At 45.4% G+C, this 17,396-nt stretch overlaps 2 protein-coding genes and 1 pseudogene across 5 annotated transcripts in view; 1 reads left to right on the top strand and 2 right to left on the bottom strand.

Moving 5' to 3' along the window:
- LOC131708993 (zinc finger protein 79-like) overlaps window positions 1–17,396 on the top strand; it is a 181,304-nt gene that overhangs the window by 132,322 nt on the left and 31,586 nt on the right. The window contains exon 1 of one of the 3 annotated variants that reach the window (XM_059010583.1): window positions 7,305–7,626. The exons of the other annotated variants lie outside the window; for them this stretch is intronic. Coding sequence (XP_058866566.1) covers window positions 7,588–7,626 — 39 coding nt within the window. The 5' untranslated portion in view covers window positions 7,305–7,587. Of the gene's footprint in view, window positions 1–7,304; window positions 7,627–17,396 lie in introns of those variants that run through there. 3 annotated transcript variants of the gene reach the window in all.
- Window positions 1–17,396, bottom strand: part of LOC117964896 (zinc finger protein 271-like) — a 36,242-nt pseudogene that overhangs the window by 6,134 nt on the left and 12,712 nt on the right.
- Window positions 1–17,396, bottom strand: part of LOC131708975 (zinc finger protein 271-like) — a 51,275-nt gene that overhangs the window by 28,768 nt on the left and 5,111 nt on the right. The window contains exon 1 of one of the 2 annotated variants that reach the window (XM_059010510.1): window positions 5,991–6,354. The exons of the other annotated variant lie outside the window; for it this stretch is intronic. The gene's annotated coding sequence lies outside the window, so the exon portion shown is untranslated. Of the gene's footprint in view, window positions 1–5,990; window positions 6,355–17,396 lie in introns of those variants that run through there. 2 annotated transcript variants of the gene reach the window in all.

Genomic DNA, 17,396 nt, shown 5'->3' with positions numbered 1-17,396 from the left:
CTGGGATCAAATTCTGCCTCCAAAAGTTCTCCTGTAACGTTTCAGGTGTAGTTCCTCCGACAGTGGGGCACAAACCTTTTATACACCGTCCCATTTTCTTAGCATACATTTTTTCCCAGATTTAACCACAAAAAGTCCAGATTCAGCTAAATACATGAATGTTAAAAGAACACATGAAGTTTTGAAATTTATAAATGTTAAAAAGTACACATTTTAAAACTAAAAAAAAATACTAGTGTTTTTTTTTTGGGCGCCCCGTACATGGAAGCCGCCATTCCATCTCTGTTCACTGCAGTGTCACTGACACGGTTCTATTCCTAGAGTGATCGTCAACGGCTCATTCGAAAGGTAAGAACTAATTAGCTGCCATTTATGTATATATTTAAAATATTTAAAATCATTAAAAAAAATTACAGACCTGCCCCTTTAGTCATAGTCGCACCCCCCCTTACTGACACTCTATCTATTATAATGATATATACAGCACTGCAGTGCTTCTCCCCCTTGATATAACACCCCCGCCCGCCAATCCAGAGCAATGGCAACATTATATCTATATCTGAAGTTCACCAGTAGTGAGTCCTATCTTGAACTGTTTGGAGTGGTAGAGGAAAAACAAATAGCTAGTAATGTAACCTACATGTTCCCTCCCTCCCTCTCAACCACACTGTGGATATCACGCAATCTAGAATGACAATGTCACAGCTACTGGGAGTCACTCACCTGCTAGACTGCATTCTGAATGGGAGCGCCCGTCTTCCTTTCCACCTCCTTGCATGCTGTTGGGAGAGCCTTCCTCTCCAGCGCCTTGCTCTCTCACGCAGATTCTCTCCAGCACCACGCTACACTCCCGCAGGCATACACGCTCCAGCTCAGGGATGTTTGGTTTGAAGTCCTCGGATTCTTCCTTCACTGGTTCCATGTGCTCAAAATCTAGTTCAGGGGGCTCTTGTTTAATACGGACAGTTTCCAGCACCTCTTCTTGTTTAACAGGAAGGGGTTCTTCTGTCTGGGGGATCTCCAATTCATTGTGCTCAGCTTTAATCTCAGAGACCTCTGGCTGACTGCTGTCACATTGCATCTCACAGAGCTCCTGTTTAATGGGGAGGGAAGCCAGCCCAGAGAACTCCATTGTAAAGGGGACAAGTTCAAGTTCAGGGAACTCCTCTTTAATCTGGACAGATTCCATCTTCACACTGTCCATGGCAGCACACGGGATTCTGTTTAGAAGCTGCTGGGGAAAAAAAAAAAAAAACATTTATTTAAACAGTGCTACTAAGGCCATTCAAGGGGCCGACAAAATCTGACCAGAACAGCAGGGCTGGCTTTACTATTGAACGGACACACAATTTCTTGTAATAACTTCATAATAGCAGAGGATTGCCTTAAAAATAGTCAAGGAATTCTTTAAGGACTTGCAGTTGCCAATCAAAAAATGTTTCTTTCTCAAATGAACAAAAAATGCCTTTGCACGTCTCTTTCTGTCACCCTCTCTCCTCACACACGGCCACTGTTTGACGGGTAGTCAAACATTAACGGCTCATACAGGTACTATTGTATTGTGTTGGAATTATTCTCTTCAGCTCTGATATTTGTATATCTGCGTGCAAACAAGTTTGCTTCGTGTGTAGCTATGGGCGACAATTGTGGAAATCAACACTGACATCACATCTCCGTGCCATGTCTATAACACGGTGCAATGAAGCTTGTCGTGGTTTGAACACTTTACTTCAAAACAGCCATCACAACAATAGGAGGGTCTGTAAAATATGACAGAAGTATTTAGAAACATTGTCTATTGAAATAAGTCTATATTCACTTTCAGTTCACCACTGGTACACTATAAGTAACCTATAACACAAAATAATTAATGCTAGTTGTTTTCACAATTTGTGAAATTCAGAACACTATTTCTTAAGTATACATTTTTTTTAGCATTAATGAAATACAATAGTTTCAGTTCTCCAGGTGCGCATTTAATTTCTTTAAAAATATTCACATTGATAGTTGCAGTGTATAAGATACTGTGATAAAGAGAGAAAGGATCAATGTTGTAAATCTCCCTCCCGACCAGAAAGGGCGCTGTGTACTGTTGATGGTATGCTTCCTCCTAGATGGACTGCCCTGACGGTAGGTGGAAACCGGAAGGTGACCATATTAGGGGGAGCGCATGTTGCACGTACACAGAAAGACTCTATTGCACTCAGCTGCGGGACATCCCTCTACTGGAGAAACCATGGCGACGGGTTGATTGCAGGGAGGGCTTTGTGGGTACAAAGGGAAGCAGCTACGTCAGTACACCGTCTTGCACTGACGTGTACAGACAGACGGACGGAGCCTGTACTGTTTATCTTTTTGTTTTTCGTGGTTTGTGTTTTTCGTTGCAGAGGAGGAGTGAGCCGCGGAGGTAGGTCTACCACTAGCAGTCACGAGAGCACTTCCCTGCACTTCCCTGCACAGTGCCGCACTCACGGACACCACGCTTCCCAGGACCCGAGCACGGACACTGCCATGCACGGAGGACGGGGGACGGACAAAGTCCAGTTTATTTGTTTTGGGTTTGCAAGCCCGCCGTGTACCCCCCAATACCATTGCTGGTAAAGGGGAGGATTGCTTTTTGTTATTAAAATACATGGACTACTTTTGGGAGAAATACTGCCTGGACATTCCTTTCATTCACTGCACCACCTACACCCGACGACAGATACAAATAGTTTAAAACAACTGCAGAAAAAGAATCACCTCCCGTTTCATTTGACCTTTCTTCTTTAAAACATCAATAAATAAAATAAAATAAAATAAAATAAAATAAATAGCTGAATCAGCTGCCTAGAGGCAGGATACGTCTTTTAAATGTGGTGACCCCTTATATTTATTTCTGTGTTAAAAGCACTGTAGAAGTAATATATTTTATTCTGCAGAGTTTAATAAGTGTGATAGCTATATAAGGTATTTTATAAAGTATTTCACTTCATCACAGCTATTAGTTTAACAGAAGAAAAACGGCACATTGATAAAAAAAATACATGTTTTTCCTTCAGCAAAAGAGGCAAAGGTCACGGCTCTAATTAGGTGTAGGTGGGGCTGGGGGTGGGATCAATCCCTTTAAGTGTCTCCAAAATAATTGTATTTCCAAATGTCCTTTTAAACATGTTTTAAGCCGACAGGTATCACTTAAAACAGAAAGGAACCTGTTAAAATCACGCTAGTTGTATGATGAGGTTTTCTGCATTGTCTGCAGTTTTTCTGTACCAATCAATGGTAATGAGAAAGCATCTCCTGACAATCTGAAAACTTCTCTGCCCGTTTTACACAGGCCAATGCTTATATTAAGGAAGATTACATAGTATTGCTTTCGTGAGTAAAGAAGTAACATTTCATTTGATCAGAGAATCTTATTACATCTTGATCCATGTCTCAGCCTATACTGTTGACTCAAATAAATAAATTAGCCTTCTAAAATGTGTAGTTATCTAATTCAGATTGTCAGGAGACCTGTCTCATGATCATTGATTGGTACCAAAAAACTGTGTAGATTGAAAATAATGGAATAGGCAAGAAATGTCATCATGCAATGAACATGTTCTTAACAGGGTCCTTTCTGTTTGAAGCGATACCTTACACTACAGCATTCAGAGAAACGTAGAGGGTTTGCCTGCCTGGATTACTATTTACCAGACTTAATAACTACTTCAGAAAGAAATTCCTGTTTCTGCAACCAGGGCAGCTTCTAAACAACTCAGAAAAGCTGATTATCAGTGAAAAGGTGGGGAAGCTTCTGGGTGATGCAGTGGCTTCAGTTATTGCACACAGTCAAAAGATATAAGAACATAAGAAAGTTTATAAACGAGAGGAGGCCATTCAGCCCATCTTGCTCGTTTGGTTGTTAGTAGCTTATTGATCGCAGAATCTCATCAAGCAGCTTCTTTAAGGATCCTAGGGTGTCAGATTTTGAATGCTTGAATCAGATCACCGTGTAGTCTTCTCTGTTCAGGACTGAACAGATTAAATTCTTTAAGCCTGTCTGCATACAACATGCCTTTAAAACCAAGAATAATTCTGGTTGCTCTTCTTTGCACTCTTTCTAGAGCAGCAATATCCTTATTTAGCGAGGTGACCAGAACTGAACACAATATTCTAAATGAGGTCTTACTAATGCATTGTAGAGTTTTAACATTACTTCCCTTGATTTAAATTCAACACTCTTCACAATATATCCGAGCATCTTGTTGGCCTTTTTTATAGCTTCCCCACATTGTCTAGATGAAGACATTTCTGAGTCAACATAAACTCCTAGGTCTTTTTCATAGATTCCTACTTCAATTTCAGTATCTCCCATATGATATTCATAATGCACATTTGTATTGCCTGCGTGCAGTACTTCACACTTTCCTCTATTAAATGTCATTTGCCATGTGTCTGCACAGTTCTGAATGCTCTCTAGATCATTTTGAATGACCTTTGCTGCTGCAACAGTGTTTGCCACTGCTCCTATTTTTGTGTCTGCAATTTTAATAAGTTTGATTACTATACCAGAATCTAAATCATTAATGTAGATTGGGAATAGCAGAGGACCTAATACTGATCCCTGTGGTACACCACTGGTTACCTCGCTCCATTTTGAGGTTTCTCCTCTAATCGGTACTTTCTGTTTTCTACATGTTAACCACTCCCTAATCCATGTGCATGCATTTCCTTGAATCCCTACTGTGTTCAGTTTGAGAATTAAACTTTTATGCAGGACTTTATTAATCTTTTATGATATTTAATACATTGCACCACCTTAAATAGTAATAGTGTAATGGTAGAAAGTGGCTGAAAAAAATCCTAGTATCTATTAATCACAGCACACTAATGATCCCAGCAGAAACTGCAATAGAAAAATATATACAGAACAACTACCATGTCATATTAAATGGTAAGAAATTAAATATTTTAAAAAAAATTATAATAAGTAACCTTTTAATAAATAGAAATATTGAGATATGTAATGTTTTCATACAGGTAGGAACGGCCTGGCTTTCAGATTGGATCCTGGAGAGAGAGAGAGAGAGAGAGAGAGAGAGAGAGAGAGAGAGAGAGAGAGAGAGAGAGAGAGAGAGAGAGAGAGAGAGAGAGAGAGAGAGAGAGAGAGAGAGAGCTGGAAATCAAAGAGAGAAGATGCAGTTTCTTAGGCAGGAAAGGGACTCGTTTTGCAGCAGAAATCAGCAATAAAACAGAATCTCGAATTTGATATTATTGAATTGTAATGTAACAACTATGCTTCTTGTTCAGAAATGAAGTTACAGTGACAATAAGATAATTTATTCACAAGCACTTAAGTAAAAGATTCCACGGTGCATTTATTTTCAATGTGATATGATTTCAAACAATGACAAAGTGACAATAAAAACCACAACACGATTGCACAACATTCACAAGCACACTGGGGGCAACGACACGATCACTCAGGACAGACAAAACACGGAAACGCGACACAAAACGATACAACACAACACGTAGTACAGATCGCTATAACATATTATTATTATTATTTATTTAATTAGCTGACGCCCTTATGCAGTGCGACTTACAATTGTTACAAGATATCACATTATTGTTTATCTTGCGTCTATATGGTCGATTTATCGTAGTTTTGTCACATGCCTGTGGTAGTACAAAATGACTATACCATGCGGAAACCCAATTAATTAGTTACATTAAATTACTTATCGTGCTGAAAAGCCTATGGTGTACCTGTAAGTACAGCTATAGCGATAGCATCACATACCTGTGCTGGTACAGAAAGCATTGACCGAGCTGAAAACACCGCGGCTCACAGTAATACAGCAGCAGGCAGAGGCTGTTTGTCACACAGGTCTGACTTCAAAGGAAATTCAATCGGTCTTGTTGATGCCGCCATGTCGTGTTCATTTTACAAACAAACTCTGAGTCTGCCGCGTCCGAGCGCCGCAAAAAAAACACTAAACAAAACACAAAACGGAACTTACTGTTTTAACATCATCTGCTGCATTTAGTATTTTTCTTTCTCTGCTTCTAGCGTTTGTTGTTGTTTATCTTTGAGTTCCAGTAGCGCAGGATTCTACACCCTGCGAGTCTGCGCATGCGCTGCACATTCCAAAAGGAGCTGCGCAGAAGCAGACCCGCCCTATAAACAATGGAAGAGCGCCAGCCGTGCAAGAGGGGCTGAGGTTTCTGAGGTTGCTGTAATTGTTGAAGGTGGTGGAGCACGAAGGGAAACTCAATTGCTTGTATCTCTTCTGCAATGGCAAAATCAATGAAGTTGGTCGTCATGTTTGCTCAGTTGACTGTTTTGGGAAACCTCCTAAATCTGTCCCAGCTCCGTCAGAGGCAGACTCCCGCATGTTTAATGACAGCACGTCTCCGTTTTAATACGTCACTGAAGCCCGTATGATCTTACTCTGTCACATGACAAGGTTGCATTCCGCAGTGAAGCAGCTGTGCGCGCATGGAATCCGTCTCCTTGCTTTACATCTCTATAGACTGGAGGGGGCGCTCTTTCTTTCTCTTTGAGGGAGGGAGCCTCTTCTTTCCTAGTGCTCTGTTAGACACCATTTGAGTTGAATGTGGATCTCACTGTGCTTGTGAAGAACTATTTCAGGCAATTCACTATTTGGAAACTGAAGGTTTTAAAGACTTTTTAAAATTAATATCACAGCACCTCATAATATATATATATATATATATATATATATATATATATATATATATATATATATATATATATATATATATATATATATATATATGGTGTATATATTGTCCTTGCAGAGCAGCTCAGCAAGTGGGTAATGTTAATAAACATTTCTGCATTTTGAAATTTAGAAGTTTCATTTGACTCCAATTCTATACATTTGGGCAGCAGTGTGGAGTAGTGGTTAGGGCTCTGGACTCTTGACCGGAGGGTTGTGGGTTCAATCCCCAGTGGGGGGACACTGCTGCTGTACCCTTGAGCAAGGTACTTTACCTACATTGCTCTAGTAAAAACCTAAATGTATAAATGGGGAATTGTATGTAAAAATAATGTGATATATTGTAACAATTGTAAGTCGCGCTGGATAAGGGCGTCTGCTAAGAAATAAATAATAATAATTTTACTAGTCCCGTTTGAAAATGAAATGCAGAAGTATAATATATGTACCGGTATTTGTCATTCACAACACAATAGTTGTAATTTCTACAAGCTCTTGTCTGTGTTATTCACACCCCATTCTAGGTGGCGCTACCACGATCACTAATCCTGCATGTGATTCTCCACACCCCTCTTGCACGGGTCGTTTTGTTTTGAAGACGGGTCTGCTCCTTTTAGAATCTGCAGCGCATGCGCAGACCGCTGTCCTTACAAAGGGACCACCAAATGTGCCTGAGAGGACACTGCACTCTGATTGGTCATCATATTATGCGAGAAGAGCTTCAGTGACGTCTAAAGGGGATCCTGCAGTCATTTCATAAACACACAGTCGGGTTTTTATTTAATATTTTTTATTTCCAAACAGCTTAAGATAAAATAATAAAAAAATCCATCATAAGGTTAAAAAACGACATTATACTTTTTTCTTTATTTAAATGCTTTTGCAAGGCGTGGACGATAAAAAAAAGAAGAAAGTAAGTTACATTTTGTTTAAATTTAAGTTTATTTGTTTTTGACGCGCGCGCGTGTCAGACGCTTTGTTTGTTAAATGAACAGGCGTGACGTCATCAACAAGACCGAGTCCATTTAAAATATAACAATTAAACTAAAATACACCGGGGACACGAATAAGCAATCAGGTAACGGTGTTTTTCATGTTTAATATATTACAGTATTTTACTGTATTTACCACCCGCGTGTTGTACTTCTCTGGTGAATTTGTAGCTGGAACAATGTATTTAGGCACAAAATTAATCAATGTGACAGTTTTTGACGCAACATTTACGAGCGAGTCAGTAAAACTGCTCAGCTGTCATAAATCACACATCCCTACCCACGCATTACATACAAACAGGAATTATAATTCGAGGATTTTCTGTTTTTTATTACCACAAATGTTGTCAAAGTTTTGCTCGGTAAGCTTTAAATGTGTCATTTAAACAACAATGAAGTGAGGAAAATACATACATTGTGAATTTATTTATGAAATATAGGTCAAAACATTACTGCGTATCTTTCAGTATAGGGCGCGGAGCGTCGGGTGTAGCAGCCACTATTGAGTGAAAAAGTTTCAATAAATAAAATTTAAATGTGCGCAAGACCTCTTTTTTTTTTTTTTGTTTAAAAAATAAATTGGCACACACTGTGTGTATGAAGATCACAAGCGGGAGTTACAGTAACACACGACCTGTGATCAGAACTGCAACAGCCGATTAGCAGGTAGAAAGCACGGGTGCAAACAGTGTGATCATTATAATATGACGTCATTGGTGTGTGTGTCCAATGGGAAGGCACGTCACTTTCAACAGTGAAGACGTACAGTAAACAAAGACTGCTTTACACACTCCAAACAGCAGGCTAACCAAATGAATGGACACGAAATATTCATAACACATTACCATCCTTAAACTAGCACACAAAAATAGATGCAATTCAACACGAAACGTATTAGGATTTGACTGGTCTGATTTCCAACACACAAGCCCTTCATAAAATGTGTGGGCACCGTGACGCACAAGGGAAGTGCTTCTGGAGAACATGGGCATGACCTGAGGTGAAACATACCGGCTCCATGCAGAGACACTGAAGTCAAAGTTTGTTTTGTTCACAACTGCTGAGGTCCGGGCAGGGTGTTTTGTGGCAGTATAACATTTATGTTATTTTTTCCCCCCTTGATTGTTTTTCGTTTGCTGGTATGCAATACTGTCTTTTTTTTTCTTCCCAGTATATATACTGGCTTATACTGCCCCACTTTAACCACTGATTAGAAATTCTGTTCCTTCAATATTAAAGCCACCCCTGCTATTTTTGTCAGCCCTTGAATGGCTTTCATTAACCCTGTATTTAAACAAATGCATGCATTTGTTTTTCAGCAGCTACTAAACAGAATCTCGCATGCTGCCATGGACAGTGTGAAGATGTAATCTGTCCAGATTAAAGAGGAGTTCCCTGAACTTGAACTGGTCCCCATTAGAGTGGAGTTCTCTGGGCTGGCTTCCCTCCCCATTAAACAGGAGCTCTGTGAGATGCAATGTGACAGCAGTCAACCAGAGGTCTCTGAGATTAAAGCTGAGCACAATGAATTGGAGATCCCCCAGACAGAAGAACCCCTTCCTGTGAAACAAGAAGAGGTGCTGGAAACTGTCCATATTAAACGGGAGCCCCCTGAAGTAGAGTTTGAGCACATGGAACCAGGGAAGGAAGAATCTGAGGACTTCAAACCAAACATCCCTGAGCTGGAGCCTGTACGCCTGCGGGAGTGTAGCGTGGTGCTGGAGAGAATCTGCGTGAGAGAGCAAGGCGCTGGAGAGGAAGGCTCTCCCAACAGCATGCAAGGAGGTGGAAAGGAAGACGGGCACTCCCATTCAGAATGCAGTCTAGCAGGTGAGTGACTCCCAGTAGCTGTGACATTGTCATTCTAGATTGCGTGATATCCACAGTGTGGTTGAGAGAGAGGGAGGGAGGGAGGGAGCACTACTGATGAGCTTCAGATACAGATATAATGTTGCCATTGCTGGGGTGGGGGGGGGGGGGGGCATGAAGACTATAACATGTAAATGTTCAGTGTAAAAAATATATGGCTATTATTGTAAATGTATAATGTAATGCTATTGAAAAAGATATAATTGCAGCATGTGCTTGAGGGAATAGACCAGGAGAACGTTGAAGTCAGATTTTGATCACAGGGCTTGGTTTCATCAGAATCAGTCTAGGGATGTCACGATATTAACTTTCTCATTATCACAATATTTACCATGAAGTTCCACACTGCCGAGGCAGCGTGGAACTCCCAACCACAGGGTAGCTCACACAGGGGAGCTCACACAGGGGAGCTCACACAGGGGAGCTCTCACACAGGGGAGCTCACACAGGGGAGCTCTCACACAGGGGAGCTCTCACACAGGGGAGCTCACACAGGGGAGCTCTCACACAGGGGAGCTCACACAGGGGAGCTCTCACACAGGGGAGCTCTCACACAGGGGAGCTCACACACAGGGGAGCTCTCACACAGGGGAGCTCACACAGGGGAGCTCTCACACAGGGGAGCTCACACAGGGTATCTCACACAGGGGAGCTCACACACAGGGGAGCTCTCACACAGGGGAGCTCACACAGGGCAGCTCTCACACAGGGGAGCTCACACAGGGGAGCTCACACAGGGCAGCTCTCACACAGGGGAGCTCTCACACAGGGGAGCTCACACAGGGGAGCTCTCACACAGGGTATCTCACACAGGGAAGCTCACACACAGGGCAGCTCTCACACAGGGGAGCTCACACAGGGCAGCTCTCACACAGGGGAGCTCTCACACAGGGCAGCTCTCACACAGGGGAGCTCTCACACAGGGCAGCTCTCACACAGGGGAGCTCACACACAGGGGAGCTCTCACAGGGGAGCTCACACACAGGGGAGCTCACACACAGGGCAGCTCACACACAGGGCAGCTCACACACAGGGGAGCTCACACAGGGGAGCTCACACACAGGGGAGCTCTCACACAGGGCAGCTCTCACACAGGGGAGCTCACACACAGGGGAGCTCACACACAGGGCAGCTCTCACACAGGGGAGCTCTCACAGGGGAGCTCTCACACAGGGCAGCTCTCACACAGGGGAGCTCACACAGGGGAGCTCTCACACAGGGCAGCTCTCACACAGGGCAGCTCTCACAAAGGGGAGCTCTCACACAGGGGAGCTCTCACACAGGGGAGCTCTCACACAGGGGAGCTCACACACAGGGCAGCTCTCACACAGGGGAGCTCTCACAGGGGAGCTCACACACAGGGGAGCTCTCACAGGGGAGCTCTCACACAGGGCAGCTCTCACACAGGGCAGCTCTCACACAGGGGAGCTCTCACACAGGGGAGCTCTCACACAGGGCAGCTCTCACACAGGGCAGCTCTCACACAGAGGAGCTCACACACAGGGCAGCTCTCACACAGGGGAGCTCTCACAGGGGAGCTCACACACAGGGGAGCTCTCACAGGGGAGCTCTCACACAGGGCAGCTCTCACACAGGGGAGCTCTCACACAGGGCAGCTCTCACACAGGGGAGCTCTCACAGGGGAGCTCACACACAGGGGAGCTCACACAGGGGAGCTCTCACACAGGGGAGCTCTCACACAGGGCAGCTCTCACACAGGGCAGCTCTCACACAGGGCAGCTCTCACACAGGGGAGCTCACACACAGGGCAGCTCTCACACAGGGCAGCGCTCACAGGGGAGCTCTCACACAGGGCAGCTCTCACACAGGGGAGCTCTCACACAGGGCAGCTCTCACACAGGGCAGCTCACACACAGGGGAGCTCACACAGGGCAGCTCACACAGGGCAGCTCTCACACAGGGCAGCTCTCACACAGGGGAGCTCACACAGGGGAGCTCTCACACAGGGGAGCTCACACAGGGCAGCTCACACACAGGGCAGCTCACACACGGGAGCTCACACACAGGGCAGCTCTCACACAGGGGAGCTCTCACACAGGGCAGCTCACACACAGGGGAGCTCACACAGGGGAGCTCACACAGGGCAGCTCACACAGGGCAGCTCTCACACAGGGCAGCTCACACACAGGGGAGCTCACACACAGGGGAGCTCACACAGGGCAGCTCTCACACAGGGGAGCTCTCACACAGGGCAGCTCTCACACAGGGCAGCTCTCACACAGGGGAGCTCACACAGGGGAGCTCTCACACAGGGTATCTCACACAGGGCAGCTCTCACACAGGGCAGCTCTCACACAGGGGAGCTCACACAGGGGAGCTCTCACACAGGGTAGCTCACACAGGGGAGCTCACACAGGGTATCTCACACAGGGCAGCTCTCACACAGGGGAGCTCACACAGGGGAGCTCTCACACAGGGTATCTCACACAGGGCAGCTCTCACACAGGGCAGCTCTCACACAGGGGAGCTCACACAGGGGAGCTCTCACACAGGGTAGCTCACACAGGGGAGCTCTCACACAGGGGAGCTCACACAGGGGAGCTCTCACACAGGGGAGCTCACACAGGGGAGCTCTCACACAGGGGAGCTCACACAGGGTATCTCACACAGGGGAGCTCTCACACAGGGTATCTCACACAGGGGAGCTCACACACAGGGCAGCTCTCACACAGGGGAGCTCACACAGGGCAGCTCTCACACAGGGGAGCTCTCACACAGGGCAGCTCTCACACAGGGGAGCTCTCACACAGGGCAGCTCTCACACAGGGGAGCTCACACACAGGGCAGCTCTCACACAGGGGAGCTCTCACAGGGGAGCTCACACACAGGGGAGCTCACACACAGGGGAGCTCACACAGGGGAGCTCACACACAGGGGAGCTCTCACACAGGGCAGCTCTCACACAGGGGAGCTCACACACAGGGCAGCTCTCACACAGGGGAGCTCTCACACAGGGGAGCTCACACAGGGGAGCTCTCACACAGGGGAGCTCTCACACAGGGGAGCTCTCACACAGGGGAGCTCTCACAGGGGAGCTCACACACAGGGGAGCTCTCACACAGGGGAGCTCTCACACAGGGCAGCTCTCACACAGGGCAGCTCTCACACAGGGCAGCTCTCACACAGGGGAGCTCTCACAGGGGAGCTCACACACAGGGGAGCTCACACAGGGGAGCTCTCACACAGGGCAGCTCTCACACAGGGCAGCTCTCACACAGGGGAGCTCACACACAGGGCAGCTCTCACACAGGGGAGCTCACACACAGGGCAGCTCTCACACAGGGCAGCTCTCACACAGGGGAGCTCTCACAGGGGAGCTCACACACAGGGCAGCTCTCACACAGGGGAGCTCTCACACAGGGGAGCTCACACAGGGGAGCTCTCACACAGGGGAGCTCACACAGGGCAGCTCACACACAGGGCAGCTCACACACAGGGCAGCTCACACAGGGGAGCTCACACACAGGGCAGCTCTCACACAGGGGAGCTCTCACACAGGGCAGCTCACACACAGGGGAGCTCACACAGGGGAGCTCTCACACAGGGCAGCTCTCACACAGGGGAGCTCACACACAGGGCAGCTCTCACACAGGGCAGCTCACACACAGGGCAGCTCACACACAGGGCAGCTCTCACACAGGGCAGCTCTCACACAGGGGAGCTCACACACAGGGGAGCTCACACAGGGGAGCTCTCACACAGGGTATCTCACACAGGGCAGCTCTCACACAGGGCAGCGCTCACACAGGGGAGCTCTCACACAGGGGAGCTCACACAGGGGAGCTCTCACACAGGGGAGCTCACACAGGGGAGCTCTCACACAGGGGAGCTCACACAGGGTAGCTCACACAGGGGAGCTCTCACACAGGGTATCTCACACAGGGCAGCTCTCACACAGGGGAGCTCACACAGGGGAGCTCTCACACAGGGGAGCTCTCACACAGGGTATCTCACACAGGGCAGCTCTCACACAGGGTAGCTCTCTCACAGGGCAGCTCTCACACAGGGTAGCTCACACAGGGCAGCTCACACACAGGGCAGCTCTCACACAGGGGAGCTCACACAGGGGAGCTCTCACACAGGGTATCTCACACAGGGCAGCTCTCACACAGGGTAGCTCTCTCACAGGATGCTCACACCGGGGAGCTCACACCGGGTAGTGCTGCGTGCGCAACTTGTAATTTACGTTGTGCTTCATTCACCCTCGGCACCCCTACCATGTGACCATAAACAGGGTATGGGAGGCGGAGAACACTGAAAATAGTGATTACCCTCTGAGAATTAATTGGTGATCCACGGCGAGTACCCTGTGAACCTTAGGTTTAGGGTTAGGATCAGAGCTGGAAGTAAGTTTAATTTCTTACTGATACTGTATTATTGTTCAGTCCTGTCCTCCCCCCCCCCCCCCGCCCCCCGCCCCCATCCTGATTTAAATATAGATCAGCCATTAGTGTCACCAATTTAACGTGATAAACTACACGTCCTGATGTTTTAAAACAAATAAACTGTTAATATAAGCAGTGTGGATATCAAACTGCTTGCGCTCCCTGGTTTATTTTGACGTTGACCAACATGTGGAATCACGTGATTGGTAGATGTCCAGTTATTTAGCTTTTCTGTTTGAAAAGTCGCTACACACCCTTAATTAAAAAGTAACAGAAGAAGAAGAATCAGAATTAGAATTTTACAGTTGTGCCTATTTGCTTTGTGCTGGGCAAGGTTGCCACAATGGTTTGTAGGAACAATTCAATAATTGATCATTTACTGTTTATCTGGGTTGATTAGTTCTCTTACTAACAGTATTTAATTGACGTGTTACAAAGATCGAGGACTTACTATGAACACACATTCACACGCAGACACAAGGAATGTTTAATCAATAGTAGTATTTTATTAAGTACACAAATAATAAACAGAACTCAGAAAAGTCAGAAAGTAAATGTCTTGGTCTCTAAGCACAAAACACAATTGAAACTCTCACTGCCTTAACTTGACTAGCAGACAATTGAAATATGACACCGCCGGTCTCCTCACAAACCAGCAGCTCTCGAGCAAGCTGTGATGTACACACACACACACACACACACACAGCCTCAACTTAAATGATGCATATAATCTTAGAATATATCACATTAAGCTTATTAATGGCAAAATTACTTTTAAAGAAATCCTAAAACATCAAGTTTCACTAAAAGTTATTTCACACGCAAAGTGTGCAAACTAAATAATTAACCGTCCAACTCTATGTGAATGTGTTACAATGAATTAATTTAGTTCCATGAAAGGAAAATGCATGTTGTATGCAGACAGGCTAAAATAATTGAATCTATTCAGTCTTGAACAAAGAAAACTATGCGGTGATCTGATTCAAGCATTCAAAATCCTAAAAGGTATAGACAATGTCGACCCAGGGGACTTCTTTGACCTGAAAAAAGAAACAAGGACCAGGGGTCACAAATAGATATTAGATAAAGGGGCATTCAGTCTGCTCTGTCCTCTTTGCTGAATTTTTTAGCTACGCAAGTACCAGGGCAGTTTCTTTTGGATACTGTGGTTGTAGGTTGAGGAGGCAGTGTGGTCCAGTGGTTAAAGAAAAGGGTTTGTAACCAGGAGGTCCCCGGTTCAAATCCCACCTCAGCCACTGACTCATTGTGTGACTCTAAGCAAGTCACTTAACCTCCTTGTGCTCCGTCTTTCGGGTGAGACGTAGTTGTAAGCGACTCTGCAGCTGATGCATAGTTCACACACCCTAGTCTCTGTAAGTCGCCTTGGATAAAGGCGTCTGCTAAATAAACAAATAATAATAAGAGGTGTACAGCAGACCCAGACTGGTTTGTCTGATAAGTCTCTAAGTTTTACGGCAGTCCTCCGGCCGGGTCTCAGTCTCGTTGCGTGGGGTCGTTGACTCGCTTGCAGCTTGCTTCCTCCTCTTGGGTCAGTTTTCAGGCAGAGTCCCGTCTTGATTCTGTTTTTAAGCGTTTTAGTGTGTGCTAGTTGTGTTGTTGGCTTGCTAGATTGCTATTGGCTGCTGATCAGCGACGGTGCTACACTGATCGATGGTTTAATGCTGACCTGCCATATTACAGGAATTACGCACCAGCAGCAGTGAGCACTGAACGCTGTTCACCGTACCTGACCGTGTGTCACTGACGCTGGCATGCGTATCGGGTGGGCGTGCAGACCCAGTCCCAACAAAGCCTTATTTTTAAGGTAATATAGAAGTTCAGAACACACAGGAGATAGTATAGTAAAATCATACTGATCCCACAGCCTTGATGAATCAATCGTGGAGTCGTAACACAGACATCACACGGTTTGATGCATTGCGCACCATTCTGATGAAGAATTGTGTTTTATAAAATACTACTTCCCCCTGCAATGATGGTTTAGTACACTTCTTATCCTGTCCTAAACTGAAGCATCCCTGCACGCTCACCCCACCCATGAGCGAAGTGATGTCTCTTTTATACTGCTGCTAGAGAGCGTTTGATAACTGGTTTAAAAAGTTCTCCTGACAGGACATTTTATTTTATTTTTTTTGGAGTTCATTTTACTGTTTATATTACATTTACAAATAATTTTCTCAAAAGGAAGTTTTGAAAACTATTTTTCCTAAACAAAGGTTGGAACTACAATACCCATCAACAACCGGGAGGGTTCAGTGGGATCTGTTGTTCACGTGACCAGGCAGCAGCTCCCTCAGTGAATGAAAGGCTGAGACTGCCTTACACATTAACACTGTACACGGAGTCACTGTTTATAACGGGGCGACCGTGGCTCCCGGTAACCCTTTACTGCATAGAGCACACAGCAATAGTCTTCTGTTATCTCTTATTACACTGAACACTGCATCCAGATTTTAATAATGGTGCAATGAGCCTCCAGCATGAGTCAGTGCAGCTCCACTGCAACACATTCTAACTACTAATTACTTTCCCTGTGTTATGTGGCTCACTAGTGTGAGTTTCTGGAATGGGTTAATGCAGAACGATACACTCAATGCAAGAGTTTAATACTAATACTTTATTAAACTTGGAGAACAGCAAGCAATGCAGGAAGGTATTGAAATGCACATTGCTTACACATCCTGGTGATACAGAGCAGTGCAGTATTCTGTTCTTTCTTTAGCATGGTTTAGTATCCTGTTGTATATCAATCAAATCATCCAATCAGCACACACAAGGTTTAATTGAACAGTCAGGTCTCATTACAACTCAGGTTACACAATTTGGCTTTCTGTACCTAAGATCTGTACACATGCTTGCTACACTGCTATTACTCAGGGAAGTTCACAAGAGCAGCACAAATACAAGCATGGACAATGCACATTGCAAAGCTACACATCACGCAATATTCAGCAATTCATGTTATAATACAGCCATGGGACACTATCATTTTTCATTAGTTTTAGAATCATGATGAATGTACAAGACAAACCCTCCAGGCGGTTGTCCAGTAAGGACGGTGCAGTCTTGTCTCTGGGATGCTACATACCGGGGTCGGGATACTCGTTCCCATCCATGTATTTATTTTCAAGTCTATGCAGTTTAAATGCTAAACCCTGAAGCTCATTCCCCACACTGAGTTATCAATTTCTCCTGACTCGTCCATCAGATGAGGTGCAGAATAGTTTCCTTTCTGCATATTCCCGCTCCCAGGCACTGACTGCATTGACAGCCTGAGTTAAACTGACAGCAGAGAAGCCTCTTGTGACGTGTCCGCGTCTCCGCACACTTTCTGACACAAAACAGTAATTGCAAGGTTAACATTTTTTCCCTCATGAGTGTAAAGTCCCATTGAA

Source organism: Acipenser ruthenus, chromosome 41 (genome assembly GCF_902713425.1).
Source record: "Acipenser ruthenus chromosome 41, fAciRut3.2 maternal haplotype, whole genome shotgun sequence".
NCBI lineage: Eukaryota > Metazoa > Chordata > Actinopteri > Acipenseriformes > Acipenseridae > Acipenser > Acipenser ruthenus.
This window is presented reverse-complemented; position numbering and strand designations above follow the sequence as displayed.